We start from the raw sequence: 17,238 nt of genomic DNA on the forward strand, positions 1-17,238 counted from the left end.
CAGTTATTTTAATTTATCCCAGTAACGTATTCTTCATTTCATACCATTCTGCCATTTCTTCTGATTTAATCTACAGTTCTTAGCCCATAAATTAGAGGCAGCATTCTATTTTTTATGGGTCTCTTACTGATCATATTAAAAATATAATTTACGGTTTTGTTAAGCAGAATGAGATTACCAACTTGCAAACCTCCACACTATAAATGTGCAAAAGAAAATGCAAAATTTATAGTTAATGCATCATACATAAACAACACCACGCGTACCATTAGCTCGAGGTCCATTCCAGTTGCCATGCTGGAAACCTGGTGGTGGATGTCCTTGTGATGGTGGTCCTTGTGGGTGACCATGTGCCTGAGGTCCTCCGTGCCCTATGGGCGGGCCGGGCATTCGTTGTCCAGGACCTGGTGGTGGCATGCCAGGAGGTGGCATCCTAGGCCTCATTCCTTGTGGAGGACCCATCATCATTCTGGGAGGATGTGGATGCTGATGAGGATTCCTTGGGCCAGGATTTGGTGGTGGTACTGGCCTTGTTTTTGATTGTGCTTCAAACTGAAATATATAACATAACACTGGTACCAACGAGCAAATGGTTAAATATATCCAATAAGTCAAATATAGGATCCAAATTAATGCCTAAGGTCTAACACAATTCGAGCACTCAATGATAAAATGGCATCAGAGTCATTACACATAATCAGCAATGTAGACATTCTTCTGAGTTTGTACTATGGCTAAAATGTAAGTGAATCAATGCTGAGGAGAACATAACTACTAGATGCCTGAATACAGAAGATGACAGAATACAGCATGGCATGAGGGGAAAAAAGGATTAACAGAAGAAGAGTGCAGAAATTCATAACACTGCATTATGGTAAAACAGGGCATGGTGAAGAACAAAAACAAAAAAATGATATGTAAGAGTCATCAAAACCAAAATAAAGAACATGAAAACATAGGTTAAGATGTGGAGAAAAGAAAAATGTGCAGAAAGGCAATGATAATAAAAGGAACTAAGCAATATAAGAAATTAAAGTGGGGGTGTGAAATAAAGTGAAGGCGCAGTTGTCAACCTAACGGTAGCTGATGGGAGTAGGGTGAACTGAAACACGACAGGAATGAGCTGAGTTTGTAAACCACTAAAAGCTTCATGTATCATATTATTATTCAAAATCATTGTTTGTAGTCCAACCCGGGTTTTCTAGTAACGTAACGAATTGGATTCTAATGTCTCAGGAAATTATTATCTGTAATCTTGCTTCATCACTCTTCCCCCAGTTTCTTCACATATCACTACTGTTTGCTGCCAATGTTAGAATGTGAATTTTTTCATGATTTGAAATGAACAATTTTCATGTCAGTATGTACAACACAGTATTCACACTCATGATTAATGTACATGTGTAATGCTGTATGAATGAAAACCACTTGTATGTGCTGCTTTATTAGTTGTCTAATTCTGGGCACAACTTATTTCACATTTGACACAATCCTTGAAGTGACATTTGCTGATTTTATTACCTTCTTTTTAAAAGGTGAAGTGTAAAGAGAAAAACTAGTATTAAGGGATTCACACTTTCCAGTTCAAGAAAGGAAGATAACGGTTTAATGTCCCATAGACATCAAGGTCATTAGAGATGGAGCACAAGCTCTGATTGTTTCAAGGGGAAGGAAAGTGACCCCGCCCTTTCAAAGGAACCATCCCGGCACCTGCCTGGAGTGATTTAGGGAAATCTCGCAAAACACGAATCTAAATGGCCGGATGTGGATTTGAACAGTTTTTCTCCCCAATGCGAGTCCACTATGCTAACAACAGTGCCATCTTGCTCAGTTTGTCAACTCAATTAGACATGCTGTACACAGTTTCTCATCAGGCACACACATTTCCACCATTTCTCAGTTTATCTACTACTGTCTGGTCTATCGGGCACCTATTTTTACATACACGATGATCCTTTTCAGAAAAGGATTGTGCTATGGTCATGTAGAAACTCCTACTTTGAGAGCAATAACGCATGTTTATTGAGTGATGATAAAAGCACTCTCACTGAGCTGCAGTTCAGAGCAACTTCACAAAAGTGCAATTTGTTCACCAGAAAATTTGCATAATACCCTCAGCTTTGTGCTCGACAAAAGTGACAGTCTGAAGCTGACATTTTCCAAGTTACCACAGTGCACTTAGGTAGTTGTTGGTTTCATTCAAACTGAAATGTAGCACAAGTCATATCTGAGAGAAACAAATGTAATACTGTGAAATTTACATCCACAAAATTTTATAATAGAAGCCCACTTCCACATTAATTTAATATTTTTTGGTGATGGGACAGTTACACTGATTACACTGATATCCTCTACAATTGCAACATAACAGTTGATCTAACAGATTTCTTCTACTTCTAAATAAATAAGACAGTACTGTACACTTCCCTTGCAATACAGGAAAGCACATAACAGCAGAACCTAATTTCTGAGAAAAATACAATTACCTGGCAATAAACAACAAATTCACAGTTATGGTGGCAGTCGGGACAGTGTGAATTTTAATTTCACTTTCACATGCATCTCTCTTCACAGGCAGGTGAAGGTGTACTGAGAAAACAGCCAACAATCTAGAACAGCACACTGCTAATGCAATAATGTGCAATTTCTCTCTTGTAGGGCACTCAATCTTCGAAAAGCAGCAAGAAGTGCTACGATCATCCATGAAAATTCGTGTTATCATATCTTCCATAATTCTGAGCATAATTCTATACATACAATACAAAATTAAGGTATTTTGTATAAAAAAAACACATTGTTCCTTCTGAATGTTGAACAAATCCTCTTGTGATATATGAACTGGAAATTGCCTAATGCCAAGGAAAAATTTTCTGAAATAGATTTTGCTTCCATTTATATGTAGAACTACAGATTCCCGCGACATACATGTAACAGCAACACGGGGAAACTAAAGGAGAACAAATCCCCGACAGTGGGGCTAACTGTTTCTGGAAATAAATCTACTTTAAGATTTAACTTTGAATGTCTGTCATTATGGTACATCTTCTTGATGATTTTAGTACCCCTTGGTGCAGTTAACACTATATAAAACCGATTCAACCTTGTATACATTATACTGTCCAAATCATTAAACTGGTGCACCAACTCTCTGGGATGTAGCTTAGCTATTCAATGAAAGCCATCACTTCACTTCAAAAATGAGGAATACATGTGCATCCTTGTCACCCTTGACCTATGGAGCTCCTGAAGTATGAGTACTGTATACTGAGAGACAAGAATTTGTATAATTACATGTAACGTGTATAAGCATCTGAAAATTAATATTGAGGTCGGGGGCACCAGACTAATTGGTATGAAAGGACTCAATAAAGGAGGGCTGAATTGGGAAAGTAATAAATCACTCTAAGGCAAATATAAAGAAGGAATTCATTTTTGAAATCACACAACATGAAAATAGTACTTTTTGTTTGTAAAATGATTGTTGTAGTGGTCTTCAGTCCAAAGACAGGTTAGCTGCAGCTCTCCATGTGCTCTATCCTATGCAAGCCTCTTTATGTCTTAGTAACTACTGCAACATACGTGCCTCTGAATCTGCTTATTGTTTTCATCTCTTGGTCTCCCCCTACGAGTTTTATCCATTACACTTCCCTCCAGTACTAAACTGGTGATCCCTTAATGCCTCAGAGTGCGTCCAACCAACCAATCCCTCCTTTTAGTCAGGTTGTACCACAAATTCCTCTTCTCCCCAATTGTATTCAGTACTTCCTCATTAATTACAAGATCTACCCATCTAATCTTCAGCATTCTTCTGTAGCACCACATTTCAAACGTTTCTATTCTCTTCTTGTCTAAACGATTTATCGTCCCTGTTTCATTTCCATACATGGCTACACTTCATACAAATACTTCCTGACACTTAAATCTATACTTAATGTTAACAAGTTTCTCTTCTTCAGAAACGTTTTCCTTCCCATAGCCAGTCTACATTTTATATCCTCTCTACTTCTACCATCATCAGTTATTTAGCTCCCCAAATAGTGTAACTCAGGTACTTCTTTGAGTCTCTCATTTCCCAATCTAATTCCCTCACCACCACCTGATTTAATTAGGATAAATTCCATTATCCTCGTTTTACTTTTGTTGATGTTCACGTTATATCCTCTTTTCAAGACACTGTACATTTCATTCAACTGTTCTTCCAAGTACTTTGCTGCCTCTGACAGAATTACAATGTCATCAGAAAACCTCAAAAGTTTTTATTTCTTCTCCATTGATTTTAATTCCTACTCCAAATGTTTCTTTTGTTTCCAATACTGCTTGCTCAATACACAGATTGAATAACATTGGGGATAGGCTGCAACCCTGTCTCACTCTGTTCTCAACGACTGCTTCCCTTTCGCGCCCCTCGGCTCTTATAGCTGCCATCTAGTTCCCGTACAAATTGTAAATAGCCTTTCGCTCTCTCTATTTTACCCCCGCCACCTTTAGATTTTGAAAGAGTATTCAAGTCAACATTGTCAAAAGCTTTCTCAAAGTCTACAAATGCTAGAAATGTAGGTTTCCTTTCCTTAACCTATCATCTATGAGAAGTCATAGGGTCAGAATTGCCTTGCATCTTCCTAAATTTCTCCAGAACCCAAACTGATTTTCCTGATGTCGGCTTCTACGAGTTATTCCACTTTCCTGTAAAATATTTGTATTAATATTTTGCAGCCAAGACTTATTAAACTGATAGTTTGATAATTTTCACACCTGTCAGCATCTGCTTTCTTTGGAATTGGGATTATCATATTCTTTTTGAAGTCAGAGGGTATTTTGCCTGTCTCATACATCTTGCTCACCAGATGGAAGAGTTTTGTCATGGCTGGCTCTAACGGAAAGTTGTGTACTCCTGGGGCCCTGTTTCAACTTAAGTCTTTCAGTGCTTTGTCAAATTCTTCACGCAGTACCATATCTCCCTTCTCACCTTCGTCTGCATCCTCGTCTATAACCAATAGATTGTTGTCAGAGTCCACATCTGCACCTGGAAATGTCTTACAATTTACTCTGGTTCTTAAATCTCTGTCTAACCATTATATAATCAACCTGAAACCTCCCGATGTCTCCATGTCTCTTCCATGTATACAACCTACTTCCATGTATACAACCTTCTCCCATGATTCTTAAACCAAGTGTTGGCTATGATTAAATTATGTTCCATGCAAAATTCTACCAGGCAGCTTCCTCATTCCTTTCCCCCCGTCTATATTCACCTGCTACTTTTCCTTCTCTTCCTTTTCCCACTATCGAATTCCAGTCTCCCATGACTATAACATTTTTGGCTCCCTTAACTCTCTGAATAATTTAGTTTATCTTAGCATACATTTCCTCAATCTCCTCCTCATCTGTGGAGCTAGTCGACATAGAAACTTGTACTACTGTGGTGGGTGTGGGATTTATGTCAAACTTGGCTACAATAATGTGTTCACTATGTTGTTCATAGTAGCTTAACCACGTTCCTATTTTTTAACTCATTAATAAACCTACTCTTGCATTACCCATACTTGATTTTGTATTCATAACACTGTATTCAACTGACCAAATGTCCTGTACCTCCTGCCACTGAACTTCACTGACTCCCACAGTAACATTAATCTATTTATTTCCATTTTTAAATATTCTAACCTACCTACCCAATTAAAGTATCTGACATTCTACACTCAGATCCATAGAGTGCCAGTTTTGTTTCTCCTGATAACGTCGTCTTCCTGAGTACTCCCCGTACAGAGAGCCGAGGAATATTTTACACAAGATGATGCCATCATCATTTGACCATACAGTAGAGGTGCATTCCCTTGGGAATAATTACACCTGCAGCTCCGCCTTGCTTTCAGCCACTCGCAGTACCAGCACAGCAAGGCTGTTTTGGTTGTGTTACAAGGTCAGATCAGTCAATCATTTAGACTGCCGCTCCAGCAACCACTAAAAAGGCTGCTGCCCCTCTTCAGAAACCACACATTTGTCTGGGTTCTCAGCAGATACCCCTTCATTGTGGTTGCACCTGCGGTATGGCTACCTGTGTCACTGAGGCACACAAACCTCCCCACCAAAGGCAAGGTCCATGTTCATTATCAAAAACGATTTAAGCAGTGCACACCAGGAAAGTTCTCAGGAGATCAGTTCCATATTCAATTTGTGTCTGGAGTGACATCTCATGGCAATAATGGGAGCTGCGAGCTACTGAACCGCCTGACTGCAGTGCCAGTTCAGTGTGAGCTATGGCCACTTGCCAGCCATCTGACTCCAGTGCTGGTCAATCACTAGCTATATTTTCAGTGTGACATTTTACCACATTTCCCCTCACACCCCTTGAAACATCAACTTCAGACAAAAAATTGTTCACATCAACTTAATATTCAATATGCCCTTCACTGCAGGTTGCTTAAGGAGGCAGTGGTATCTTGCATCAGGCTCCCCCTAATAGTAGATTGTACCAGACCAGTGCTCCAGTCAGACAGCTTTACACCTATCACTACTAGATGTCAGCCAATTTGCATGAATCATAAATTTTATACAGAAACATTCCTCATTAATCACGTACTTCCCGAGATCAGCCAATCATACGGATGGGAACTGGGGCTTGTGACTTTTAAATTACATGTGTAAAGAAAATGTGTGAAAGAAGAGAAAAGAAAAGATTTATCTACAAACTGAAAGCTTTGTTGTCAGTGTCAACAACATTGCTGTAGGAAACACATGAAGTATGCCACTGGCCCCTTAAACTAGACTTTTACTGCCTCCTGCAGAAATGCACACTGCTGTTGCATATTTGTGCAATTTTTAAGTCAATTCACATGGATTCAGGTAACCTGCAGTTTAAACATGGTAAATGCCTATAAAAAGCCAAAGCATGCAGTATAGATTCCCTTGGTTGCCAGAACGATGAAATCTGCTGCCTGCTCACCATTCCCCTCCCCAAACTCATCCTAATTCTCAGCCAAGCTGGTAACATTGTTGCCCCTTCAACTCTTCCATAGTGCTGTACTTGAGCAACTGTGAAGCACTGATTGCTTCTATGGTGCAGGTCATATGTAAGTACCCTAACTAATATATAATGAAAGATCACAATTCAGTCAAATTCTCAAACTTTCACTCGTCCTACAATCTAAGGATGTCTGTTGGCACGACCTCATGACAGGTCTCGCCACTGTAATTTATCTCATGGTAATTACAGTTAGTTTAATATATCAATGAAAATAATAAATTTTTGAAAGATTATAATGTAATTGGATAGATAAAAGATCTCCTCACAAAGCAGCGGCAGGAGAACACGCATATAAAAGGTATTACATATATACACTTTTGGAGCTGATGCGTTCTGTTCCTGGCAGAAAGCTTGAAGAGAAAGGAAGAGGAGAGAAGGAAAAGGATTGGTGAGGTTTAGGAACAGGGATACAGTGTTTTTCTTAAATGTGAAGGAAAAGGACTAGTGAGATTTAGGAAAAGTGAGAAAAGGACTAGTGAGATTTAGGAAAAGTGAGAAAAGGACTAGTGAGATTTAGGAAAAGGGATAGAGTCTTTTTCCTTCACCCTTCTCCCTTTCCCTTCAACCTTTCTTTCACAATGGCTCCAATAGCTTCCGTACATAATACCTTTTATACTTGTGTTCTTCTGCCAGCACTCTGTGAGTACATTTTTTATCTGTCCAACTACAGTCAGTTTAATATGATTTATTTCATTTTTAGACACTTAATTCTGAATTAATTTTCTTTCATGCTTTATGTGAATGTCACGATCATGTTCTAAAGGTGATTAAAAGGTGGTAATATTTTCACCAGGTATTCTAATATGTGAACACCAGCTGAATTTCTTATTTGCAGCCTAACTGGTAAATCAATAGTCCTCATAACCAAATATAATACTGACTTGCATTCAGGATCAAAAAACGTTTTTTGAAGGACTAGATTTTCACCTTTCAATATTACCTTTACCTAAAAAGCACCATAAATGTTTGTATATCCTTCCTCATTCTTCAAAACAAATCTGCGTGTGACCTCAATATAGCCAAAACCATTTGTAAATGTAAAAAATTCCAATATCAATTTATTAAACAATGTAAAAATGATGGCCTCAGCAGCAACAGTTTAATTTGTGAACATACTATAATCCTCCATTTTTGACTGACGATTGTGGAGAAAAAATGTCTCTCATAACTGAGCTTATATGGTAAATTACACTGTTTACACTCAGATCAGGACGAGACAATCATGAAAGTGGTATATTAAAAAAGATATGTGACTAAATGACACAAAGCAAATGATGTCATTATCTTTGGATACAAAGTGCTTGAGTAGTGGTGACGACAAACATGACACTCAAAAAGCACTTCTTGTATTGACTCAAAGAGGAAAAGCATCTGAAAAATTGCCTATCCTTTAGCTAAGAACAAAGCAATAGTAGTCTCCTTCGACAAAATACGGCATTACAAAAGAGAAGCTCAGAATTCTAATTAATTTAAGCCTTCTGTTCCATCAATCAGAATGCAGCTAGAGGTTTACATCATGAGTAACTCTCCCGGCCTGTTCAACTGTACTTTTACTGAAGTAAGGGAAGTCAAATGGCGTTCAGAATAAAGACACTTCCACTGTCATGATTTTATCAGTAAACTGTTGAAGTATGCGTAGTAAAGTTCCAGAATTGACTGGCTTCCAAGAAAGTTCTCATGTTCAAATTATTCTTGGAACCAAAAGTCTGCTGAAACCCAAAGTGGGAAGCTCCAAGATATTTAGTGAGTCGCTGAACGTATACTGAAAAGAGATTAGAGGCCATAGGAAGGAAGTGTTCATTGCAGTTGACAAAAATTCTGTCTCTTCTGAGGTCAAAGTTGAGTGTGACAGAGAAGACATTCGGTCGCGTGAAACACGTGGAGGTGAAACAAAGTTAATTGTTGCATGTTTTTACAAGGCCACCCGATTCTGCTGTGGCAGTTGTACAGTCTTTCAAACAAAGTCTACAGTCAAAAGTGTGAAAATACCCAGATCATGCAATACTAGTTGGAGGGGACTTTAACCTACCAAGTATAGATGGGGATGTCTAAGGGTTCATTGTGGGGTGCAAAATACTTCCGAACACATTTACTGAAAACTGCCTTGAGCTGCTAGCTCGGCAGCCCACACGCAATGGAAATATCTTAGACCTTACTGACAATGTCAGTATAGTAACTGGGATAAGCAATCATGATATCATTATAGCAACTTTTATTATGATAGTTAATAAACCAGTCAAGAAGACTAAGAGAGTTTCTGCTAGATAGAGCAGATAAGCAGTTATTTGCATCGCACTTCGACAGTGGACCAGCATCAATTAGTTCCAGTAAGATGGATGTAGAGGAATTACGGGTGACGTTTAAGCACACTGTAAATCGGGGTATGGAGAGTTACATGCCTTGTAAGTGGATAGAGAATGGAATAGACCTACCATGGTTTAATAACAAAATTCGGTGGATGCTGAGGAAGCAGAGGCTGTTGAAATCTCTGTTCACTAGGGAACACACAAATTACGACAAGCGGAGGTTAGTGGAGATGCGTGCATCTGTAAAATGATCTATGCGCGAAGCATACAGCAGCTATCACCACCATATCTTAGCAAAAGATCTGGTACAGAACCTGAGAAAATTCTGGTCTTATGTAAAAGTGCTAAGAGGGACTAAAGCTCCTATTCAGTCCCTTGTCAACCAGTGTGGTGTGGCAGTTGAAGACAGCAAAACAAAAGCCAAAGTTTTAAATTCCACATCCAAGAAATTGTTCACACACGAAAATGATACAAACATATTGTCATTTGACCATCAGATAGACTCTCCTACAGACGACACAGTAACAAACATCCCGGGCGTAGAGAAACAACTGAGAGATTTAAAAGCAAATAAATCACCAAGTCCGGATGGAATCCTAGTCCAATTTTTAAAGGTACTTTACGGCACTGGCCACTTACCTGGTTTGCATTTATCATGGATCTCTTGCCCAGCACAGCGTCCCAAGCAACAGCAAAAAAAGCACAGGTGACACCAATATATAAGAAGGGTAAAAGAACGGACCTGCAAAATTACATACCGATATCTTCAACTTTGGTTTGCTGCAGAATCCTTGAACATATTCTCAGTTCGAATATAATAAATGCTGTTGAGACTGAGAAGCATATGTCCACAAACATCACTCTTGCGAAACTCAGCTTGCCGTTTCTCACAATATGCTGCGAACTAAGGATGAAGAGCAACAGGCAGCTTCCATATTTCTGGATTTCCAGAAAGCATTTGACTCGCTGCCCCATTGCGGGCTGTTAATGAAGGTACTGGCATATGGAATATGTTGTCAGATATCTGAGTGGCTCGAAGAGTTCTTAAATAATAGAACCCAGTACATTGTCCTCAATGGCAAGTGTCCATCAAACACAAGGGTGTCGTCAGGAATGCCCCAGGGAAGTGTGATAGGACCACTGTTGTTCTTTATACACATAAATGATTTGGCAGACAAGACGAGCAGCAATCTGGGGTTGTTTGCTGATTATGTCGTGGTGTACAGTAAGGTGTCGAAGCTGAGTGACTGTAGGAAGATACAAGATGATTTAGATAAAATTTCTAGTTGGTGTGACAAATGACGGCTAGCCCTAAAGTGGAAAAATTTAAGTTAATGAGGACAGTAGGAAGATCAAAACTGTAATGTTTGGATACAGCATTGGTAGTGTTCTGCTCGACATAGCTGTGGCGTTTAAATACCTGGGTATAACACTGCAAAGGGATACGAGGTGGAACGTCTAAACTTCAGTACAGACTGCTAGGCTCTTGTGGCGACCAGCAGAAAAAGTTTAAGTCACTTCATGTGCGAGTTTTTCGCCATGGTGCCATCCACTCTAAACAAGGGTTCTATCCACAGGCACCGCCCAGCCACAGTTACCCGGTCATTAAACTTTTGCCCAGAATCCTCGTGCCCTAGCCATGAAGGACACAAATTCCATGGCACACAGGAGTTTACGGTTCAGGCACCAACAGTGTGTCAGTGAGCTACCTCCATGCAGGTACTTGATGACACCACACCTCCCCCCCCCCCCCTCCTACCCACAACAGAATGGCTACTCTGCTGGATTCTGGGGACAGTAATTTTACAAGAAATGAAGGAGAGAAAAGAATAAAAAACAACTGAGGTTATAAGTGTCCACGTCAAACCTTGGAACACTAACTAGTAAAATAAGTTAAAAGCAAGATAGGCCGTAGAGAGACTGGCAGTCCCAAACCGAAGATTACGTCTTTCACCATACTGCTATGATGGATTCAAAGTAAAATGTAGTTGACAGCCCGCACGCCATTCGCTAAAACAGCCAATAATGCAGACGGCAAACATACAATGGAAGATAAGTGATTAAAAAAAGGCATTCAACCAGAAAATGGCGGCTAAAAAGACAGTGCCCAATACGCAAACTAGCTAAAACAATCTCCTTGCAATGAGAGGGCCACGGACGAAGCCAATACCAAAAATGGTCGGTGCCAATGACAAAGACACACCCAACATGAAAATCAGTTTTAGAGGCATCAGTGTACACAAAGAAGCTATCAAGAAGAACACTGGTCACCACATGAAGCCAAGGAGGTGAAGGGTTTTCACACATTGGAATGTGGCAGGTAGTATGAAGTTAAGCTGCCAGAGCAGTAGCCAAGAGTAAACTTCGGGAGGTAATAGAGAAGAAGGGCGCACCCCATACTGGCAGTCTAGTGAGTCATAGAAAAAGAAGGCACAGGATGGGTCGCTGGGCATGGATGACAAACGTCATGATTATCCACTGAGGAGGACATAACACCAGTATGATAGTGATAGTTTGGCAGCTTCTATGTAGAGACTTTCAACCGAGCAAGTGTATAAGGCGCCAATGGCCAAAAGTATCTTATGCTGGAGGATTGTGTTAAGACAGAGTAAGATGGACAGACTTGCAGATGAATGAATGAAACACCCATAGTCTAGTTTTGAAGAGACAATGGGTCAGTATAAACGTGAGGGTAGTCAGATCTGCTCTCAGGTTGGTTCAAATGGCTCTGAGCACTATGGGACTTTACATCTGAGGTCATCAGTCCCCTAGAACTTAGAACTACTTACACCTAACTAACCTAAGGACATCACACACATCCATGCCCCAGGCAGGATTCGAACCTGCGACCGTAGCGGTCACGCAGTTCCAGACTGAAGCGCCTAGAACCGCACGGCCACACCGGCCGGCCTGCTGTCAGGAAATACCGCTTAGAACACATAGCACGTTGAGGGACTGGGCACACATAGAAGGACCAAGTATGTTTTCTATCAAGCGTGGACCTCAGGAATTTCATAGTTGCTGCAAACTGAAGAGCAACAGGCCCAAGATGTAGAGATGGTGCAAGATACCCATTGCGCTGCGAGAAATTCATACAAACGGTTTTGTCAGTGAAGCTCCACAAGTTAAGACAACCGTGACATCGCTAAAGTTGCCACTTTCTGTGGAGAACTGCAACAGTTCAAGTAAGTCATCACTGAAAAGGGAGCCGGAGATGCCTGGCAGTGGACAGGCCATAGTACTGTTAATAGCAATAGCAAAGAGGACAATGCTCAAAATGGAGCCTTGAGGCACCCCGTTCTCCTCAACAAAGGTGTCCAATGGAGCAGGTGGCCTAGGAAGTCTCACATGTATAAAGTATGGAGGATACAAGTCCTCCAGCAAATCAAAAAACATGGTCACAGTCTGGCATTTCCCCGAAAACCATTGATGACATGGGTTGACAAAGTGACGAGATGGTTAACTGCAGAACGGTGCACTCTAAACTCGTATTGTGGAGTGGTTAGAAAATTGTGTGACTCAAGCCAACATACCAGCCAGCCATGAGTCATACTTTCGATCACTTTGCAATCAATCACAGCTGGTGAGAGAAATGTGGCTGTAGCTAAAAGCTAGTTGTTTGTACGAGGCTAAGGTATAGGTATGGGTATGGGTATGGGTATGACAGTGGCTTCACACTAGCGTTTGGGAAACATCCCATCTGCCAAAAAGCAATTGTACATACAAAGGAAAAAGGTACTGCAACATATGAATGTGAATATCATTTGTCCCTGGGGTGGAAGATCAAATGAGAGCACAGTCTAGTTCCCTCACAGTAAAGGCGGCATTGTAGCATTCATGATTCTGAGAGGAGATGGATATCACCCAATCCTCCTCCACTCATTTCCGTGGGTGGAAGGTAAGGTGACTGTGAGTGGAGCTTTAAATCTCTGTAAAATAGCGGCCCAAGGTGCTGGAGATAGCAATAAGGTTCACAATGACATCATCTGCTACAGCAAGGCCAGGAATCAGGGAATGGATCTTGGTCCCAGAGAGTTGACAGAGGTTAACCTACTCGAAAGAAGAGGGAATGTAACTGTTACAAGAACTAGTAAAGGAAATCCAACTAGCTTTTTTGCTTTCCCAAAGAATGCAACGACACAGTGTGCACTACTGTTTATAATGAATACAGTTCACCATTATATGATGCTGGTTAAAAACACAGATAGCACATTTCTGCACACAAATCACATTGCAGGACACCACAGTCCACCAGGGGACCGGAACATGGCACGGTCAAGATGAATTGCGAGGTATGGAACGGTATGCAGAGATAAGATTAACATTCTTAAGATACTCTAACTGGTCATCACAACTAGGGAAATGTTATTTGTCGAAGGTCACCAGAGAGGAGTAAAGCTCCAACAAGCAGGTGGGTCAGCAAACGGACAGCGCACAGGAAATGGTCACTCATGTACGTGTCAGAGAGAACAGATCATTCGAGACTACAGGGAAGCTTGGCAATGTAGAAAGAGTGTGTGGAGTCTGGAAGGAATTTGTGTGCTCCAGTTTTAATACAGATGAGGATGAGTTGATTGTGGTCCCATTACGTAAGCAAGAGTAGGATATCACAGGGGATTGCAACTGCATCAACACCTTTCTGAATAATAAATGGATTAATTGCAGCAAAAGACTGACGTCCTTCGGTACGTGGCATCACGAAGAGCCAAGGTGCAGCTGAGAGAGGCGTTGAATCTCTAGCCTCAGGGGACCGGTTATGTTCAGTAGACATAAGACTGTAATGGCAACTGACTCATTGAAGGAAAAAGAGGCCCCTTTAACTGTCGGCGTCTCCAATAGCATGCTCCTTCCAACCGGGGTCCAACTCAGAAGGTGACTGTTCACACCTTAGGGCACAACTACCAAACCCCTGACAGAGGGACCCCTCCCTGGGCCTGGCCTATACCAGGGGGTATATGTAAACCCTACCTGTTGACCCAAGACTGGGAATTACGTGTTACACAGTCATCTGTTAAGCATCAAACACTTGAGCCGGCCTTCAGGAGAGCACAGGGAGTAAGAAGAAACAAAAAGAAACCAAATGCAGAATGAAGAAAGAATGAAAAAACAGATGAAGGAGTGTTCCGATGTCAGGCTAACAAACTTCAGAATGCATTTCCGAAAATATCCCTGTCATGTTCCCCAAGGGAGGGGAAAAGAATAGCAAGAGAATAGACATGCAGCACGGAAAGAGAAGAGGTGCTGAAAAGGTTGGGGCCCCATGGTGGCAAAGCACAATGTTACCAGAGAGTTGACAGCTCACTGAGGGTGCAACAGCAACTGATGCACTAGCGGAGGCAGAGTATGTCCACAGTCTTCAACAAGATTGAAGTCTTGTAGACAATAGCATCTTGAGTAGGGAAATTTTCCAGTGCAGTAATTCCTCGAGCTTTCTTTTTATCAATACAAACCACGGCTAAAATTACTCAATTCTGACCACCATGAACATCAATCAACATCAATGCAGAGTCAAACTGAACACTACACAAAGAATGGAAGGACCAGCAAATAACTGTTGGTAAGTAGCAGTAGATGTGACAATATCCATATCACAACTTTAGATGGTTGGATGTCACCTATATACACTCTTAACATTATCAGTGCGGCATCTAGGCAAATGAGTAAATAATGACTGTGGTTAATTATATAGTAACGTGCAAACAGGATGTCTTCAGTGACTGGTAAAAGAGATAGTAACATTTTGTCTACTGCAGGAGACCTTAACACTCAACACTCAAATAGAAACACTGTTTCTGTGTTTGCAAGACATGCTGTTCAAATGAAATTTCATTTTGTAATCAATAAAACTTTGTATGCTAGTGTGTAATCTACATCTACATACATACTCTACAACTCACCATACGGTGTATGGTTGAGGGAATCATATACCACTACTAGTCATTTTATTTTGTATTCCACTCGCAAATGGAACTGGGGAAGACTTATTGTATTATGCTTCCCTTTGAGCACTAATATCAGTGCCTTGTCTTCTTGGACATTCTGCAAAATGTACGCTGGTGACAGTAGAATGTATTGTTACCATCAAATAAAAATAAGGGTAGCAACGAAACACTGTTTCTATAATAGGGAGTGATGCATCCTGGGCCACTACAGTTTCTAATCTGTGGAGTACCCTTAACTAACCATTAGCCCTAGAATATGTAGCAGTTTGATTGCGTAACCCATGGCAAGGTGCTGTTGCTGCCACAATGAGGTGCACATTACTATCCCTATGTGCATGTCAGGCATAAGGCCACAGAGTTCTGAGACAGAGTACTATTAAGCGAGAGCGGTTGGTTGTGTGTGTCTCTCTCTAGAGGAACTTTTCTAACCTGTGTACTTAACAAAGAGAAAAACATTTCTTGATTACCATCATATTAAGTAACCACACAGTCATGATTTACTCAGCCACAAATATTCCTTGCTGACATGTTCATGAGTAAGGTGGTGTCCCATCATCTGCTAACAAATGTATGTTGTGGAAATTGAGTATAATATTGCCATATCTACCTCTGCAACCAACAGTTATTTGCCAGCTCTGCCCTTCTTCATGTGTAAGTTTGACTTTGCACTGACGTTTACTGATGCTCATGGTGGTCAGAACTGGATAACTTCAGCTATTGTTCCTGTAGCTAAAAAAAATAGTCTAGGAGTTATTGCTCTGGAAAGTTTCCCTCCTTGAGATGTTATTGCATAAAAGACTGATAATGCCTGAAACTGTGTGATTATTTTCTGCCTCTGCTAGTACATCAGTTCCTGTTGATAAACCATTGTATATTCACTAAAGACATAGTTATAAATTAAGTTCTTGCGATACAAATGTACAGTAAAGCCCGGTTTTTTACATTCCCTCATTTTACGTTTTCCCACTTTTCACATTCATTTTTGTCAGTCCCTACAGAAGTACTATTTTCTCAAGACAATGTTTTCCCATCTTTAATGTTTCCCTCATTTTAAGTTTTCTTTGACATTATCATGAGCTTTAACATTGATTTTCTTACAGATTTCTGCAAAAATTGCATCATATTCCAGCTCAAAGTCAGCCTCGGAACAAAGCAGCAAAAGCAGATTGTAAGCAAAGTTATTGATCATGTAACATAGCATCAGCATGATAAGCAGTACTTTCACTGCCTGCGTGTTGGGTCACGGCCGCCTATACTATAGGTTCATAGTTGAAAGGGTAGGGAAGTACGCAGAGTCACTGCCTTAATGATAATCATGATCTGATGATAGTGACTCTAGCGGCAACTTTCCTTTCACTCACTGTGTTATATTACCACAGCTTAAATTTATTTTCAGTCATTTATACAAATAAACATCTCTTTTGAAGATGATCATTTTTATAATAGGCTTTCACAAATCACTGTTACTTCCACATGAAATACAGTAAGTCATACTAGGTACAGAGTCTTCTGTTGGTACAACCTGATGTCAGACCTAAACATTCCTGAAGATGGTCCATAACATGACGACAATTTCCACCCTCCTCCTCATTCAGGACAGCCCTGAACAGAGTGACCTCCTTTCAGCAACAAGCTACAGATTTCATGTCTGTTGCTCTCTGTTTTTGAAGACAGCCAACTTTTAACCAATGTTATACATTTTATTTACCGTGATTTTATAGTGATCAACAATAAGAAGTCTCACATTAGAACACAAACATATTTTTAATGTGGTTTCACTAAAAACTTTTGCTTCTGTGTTTTATTTAAAGTATTGGACACGATAGGAACAAAGAGGGACACTCATGCACACATTTGTGTGTGGCAGCACACAGCCACTGCCTTAACTGATTATCACGAAGGCAGTGGCTAAGTGCTAACATGCATGAATGGCCATTTCCTCTTTTTTTTCTGATCATGTCCAACG

At 40.4% G+C, this 17,238-nt stretch overlaps 1 protein-coding gene across 9 annotated transcripts in view; it reads right to left on the reverse strand.

Moving 5' to 3' along the window:
* The window catches only part of LOC124804727 (cleavage and polyadenylation specificity factor subunit 6), a 174,951-nt gene that overhangs the window by 105,176 nt on the left and 52,537 nt on the right, over window positions 1-17,238 (reverse strand). For all 9 annotated transcript variants that reach the window (XM_047265016.1, XM_047265014.1, XM_047265013.1 and 6 more), the window contains one exon: window positions 267-552. In XM_047265016.1, the coding sequence (XP_047120972.1) occupies window positions 267-552 (286 nt within the window). The remainder of the gene's footprint in view (window positions 1-266; window positions 553-17,238) is intronic.

This window comes from Schistocerca piceifrons, chromosome 7 (assembly GCF_021461385.2).
Source record: "Schistocerca piceifrons isolate TAMUIC-IGC-003096 chromosome 7, iqSchPice1.1, whole genome shotgun sequence".
NCBI lineage: Eukaryota > Metazoa > Arthropoda > Insecta > Orthoptera > Acrididae > Schistocerca > Schistocerca piceifrons.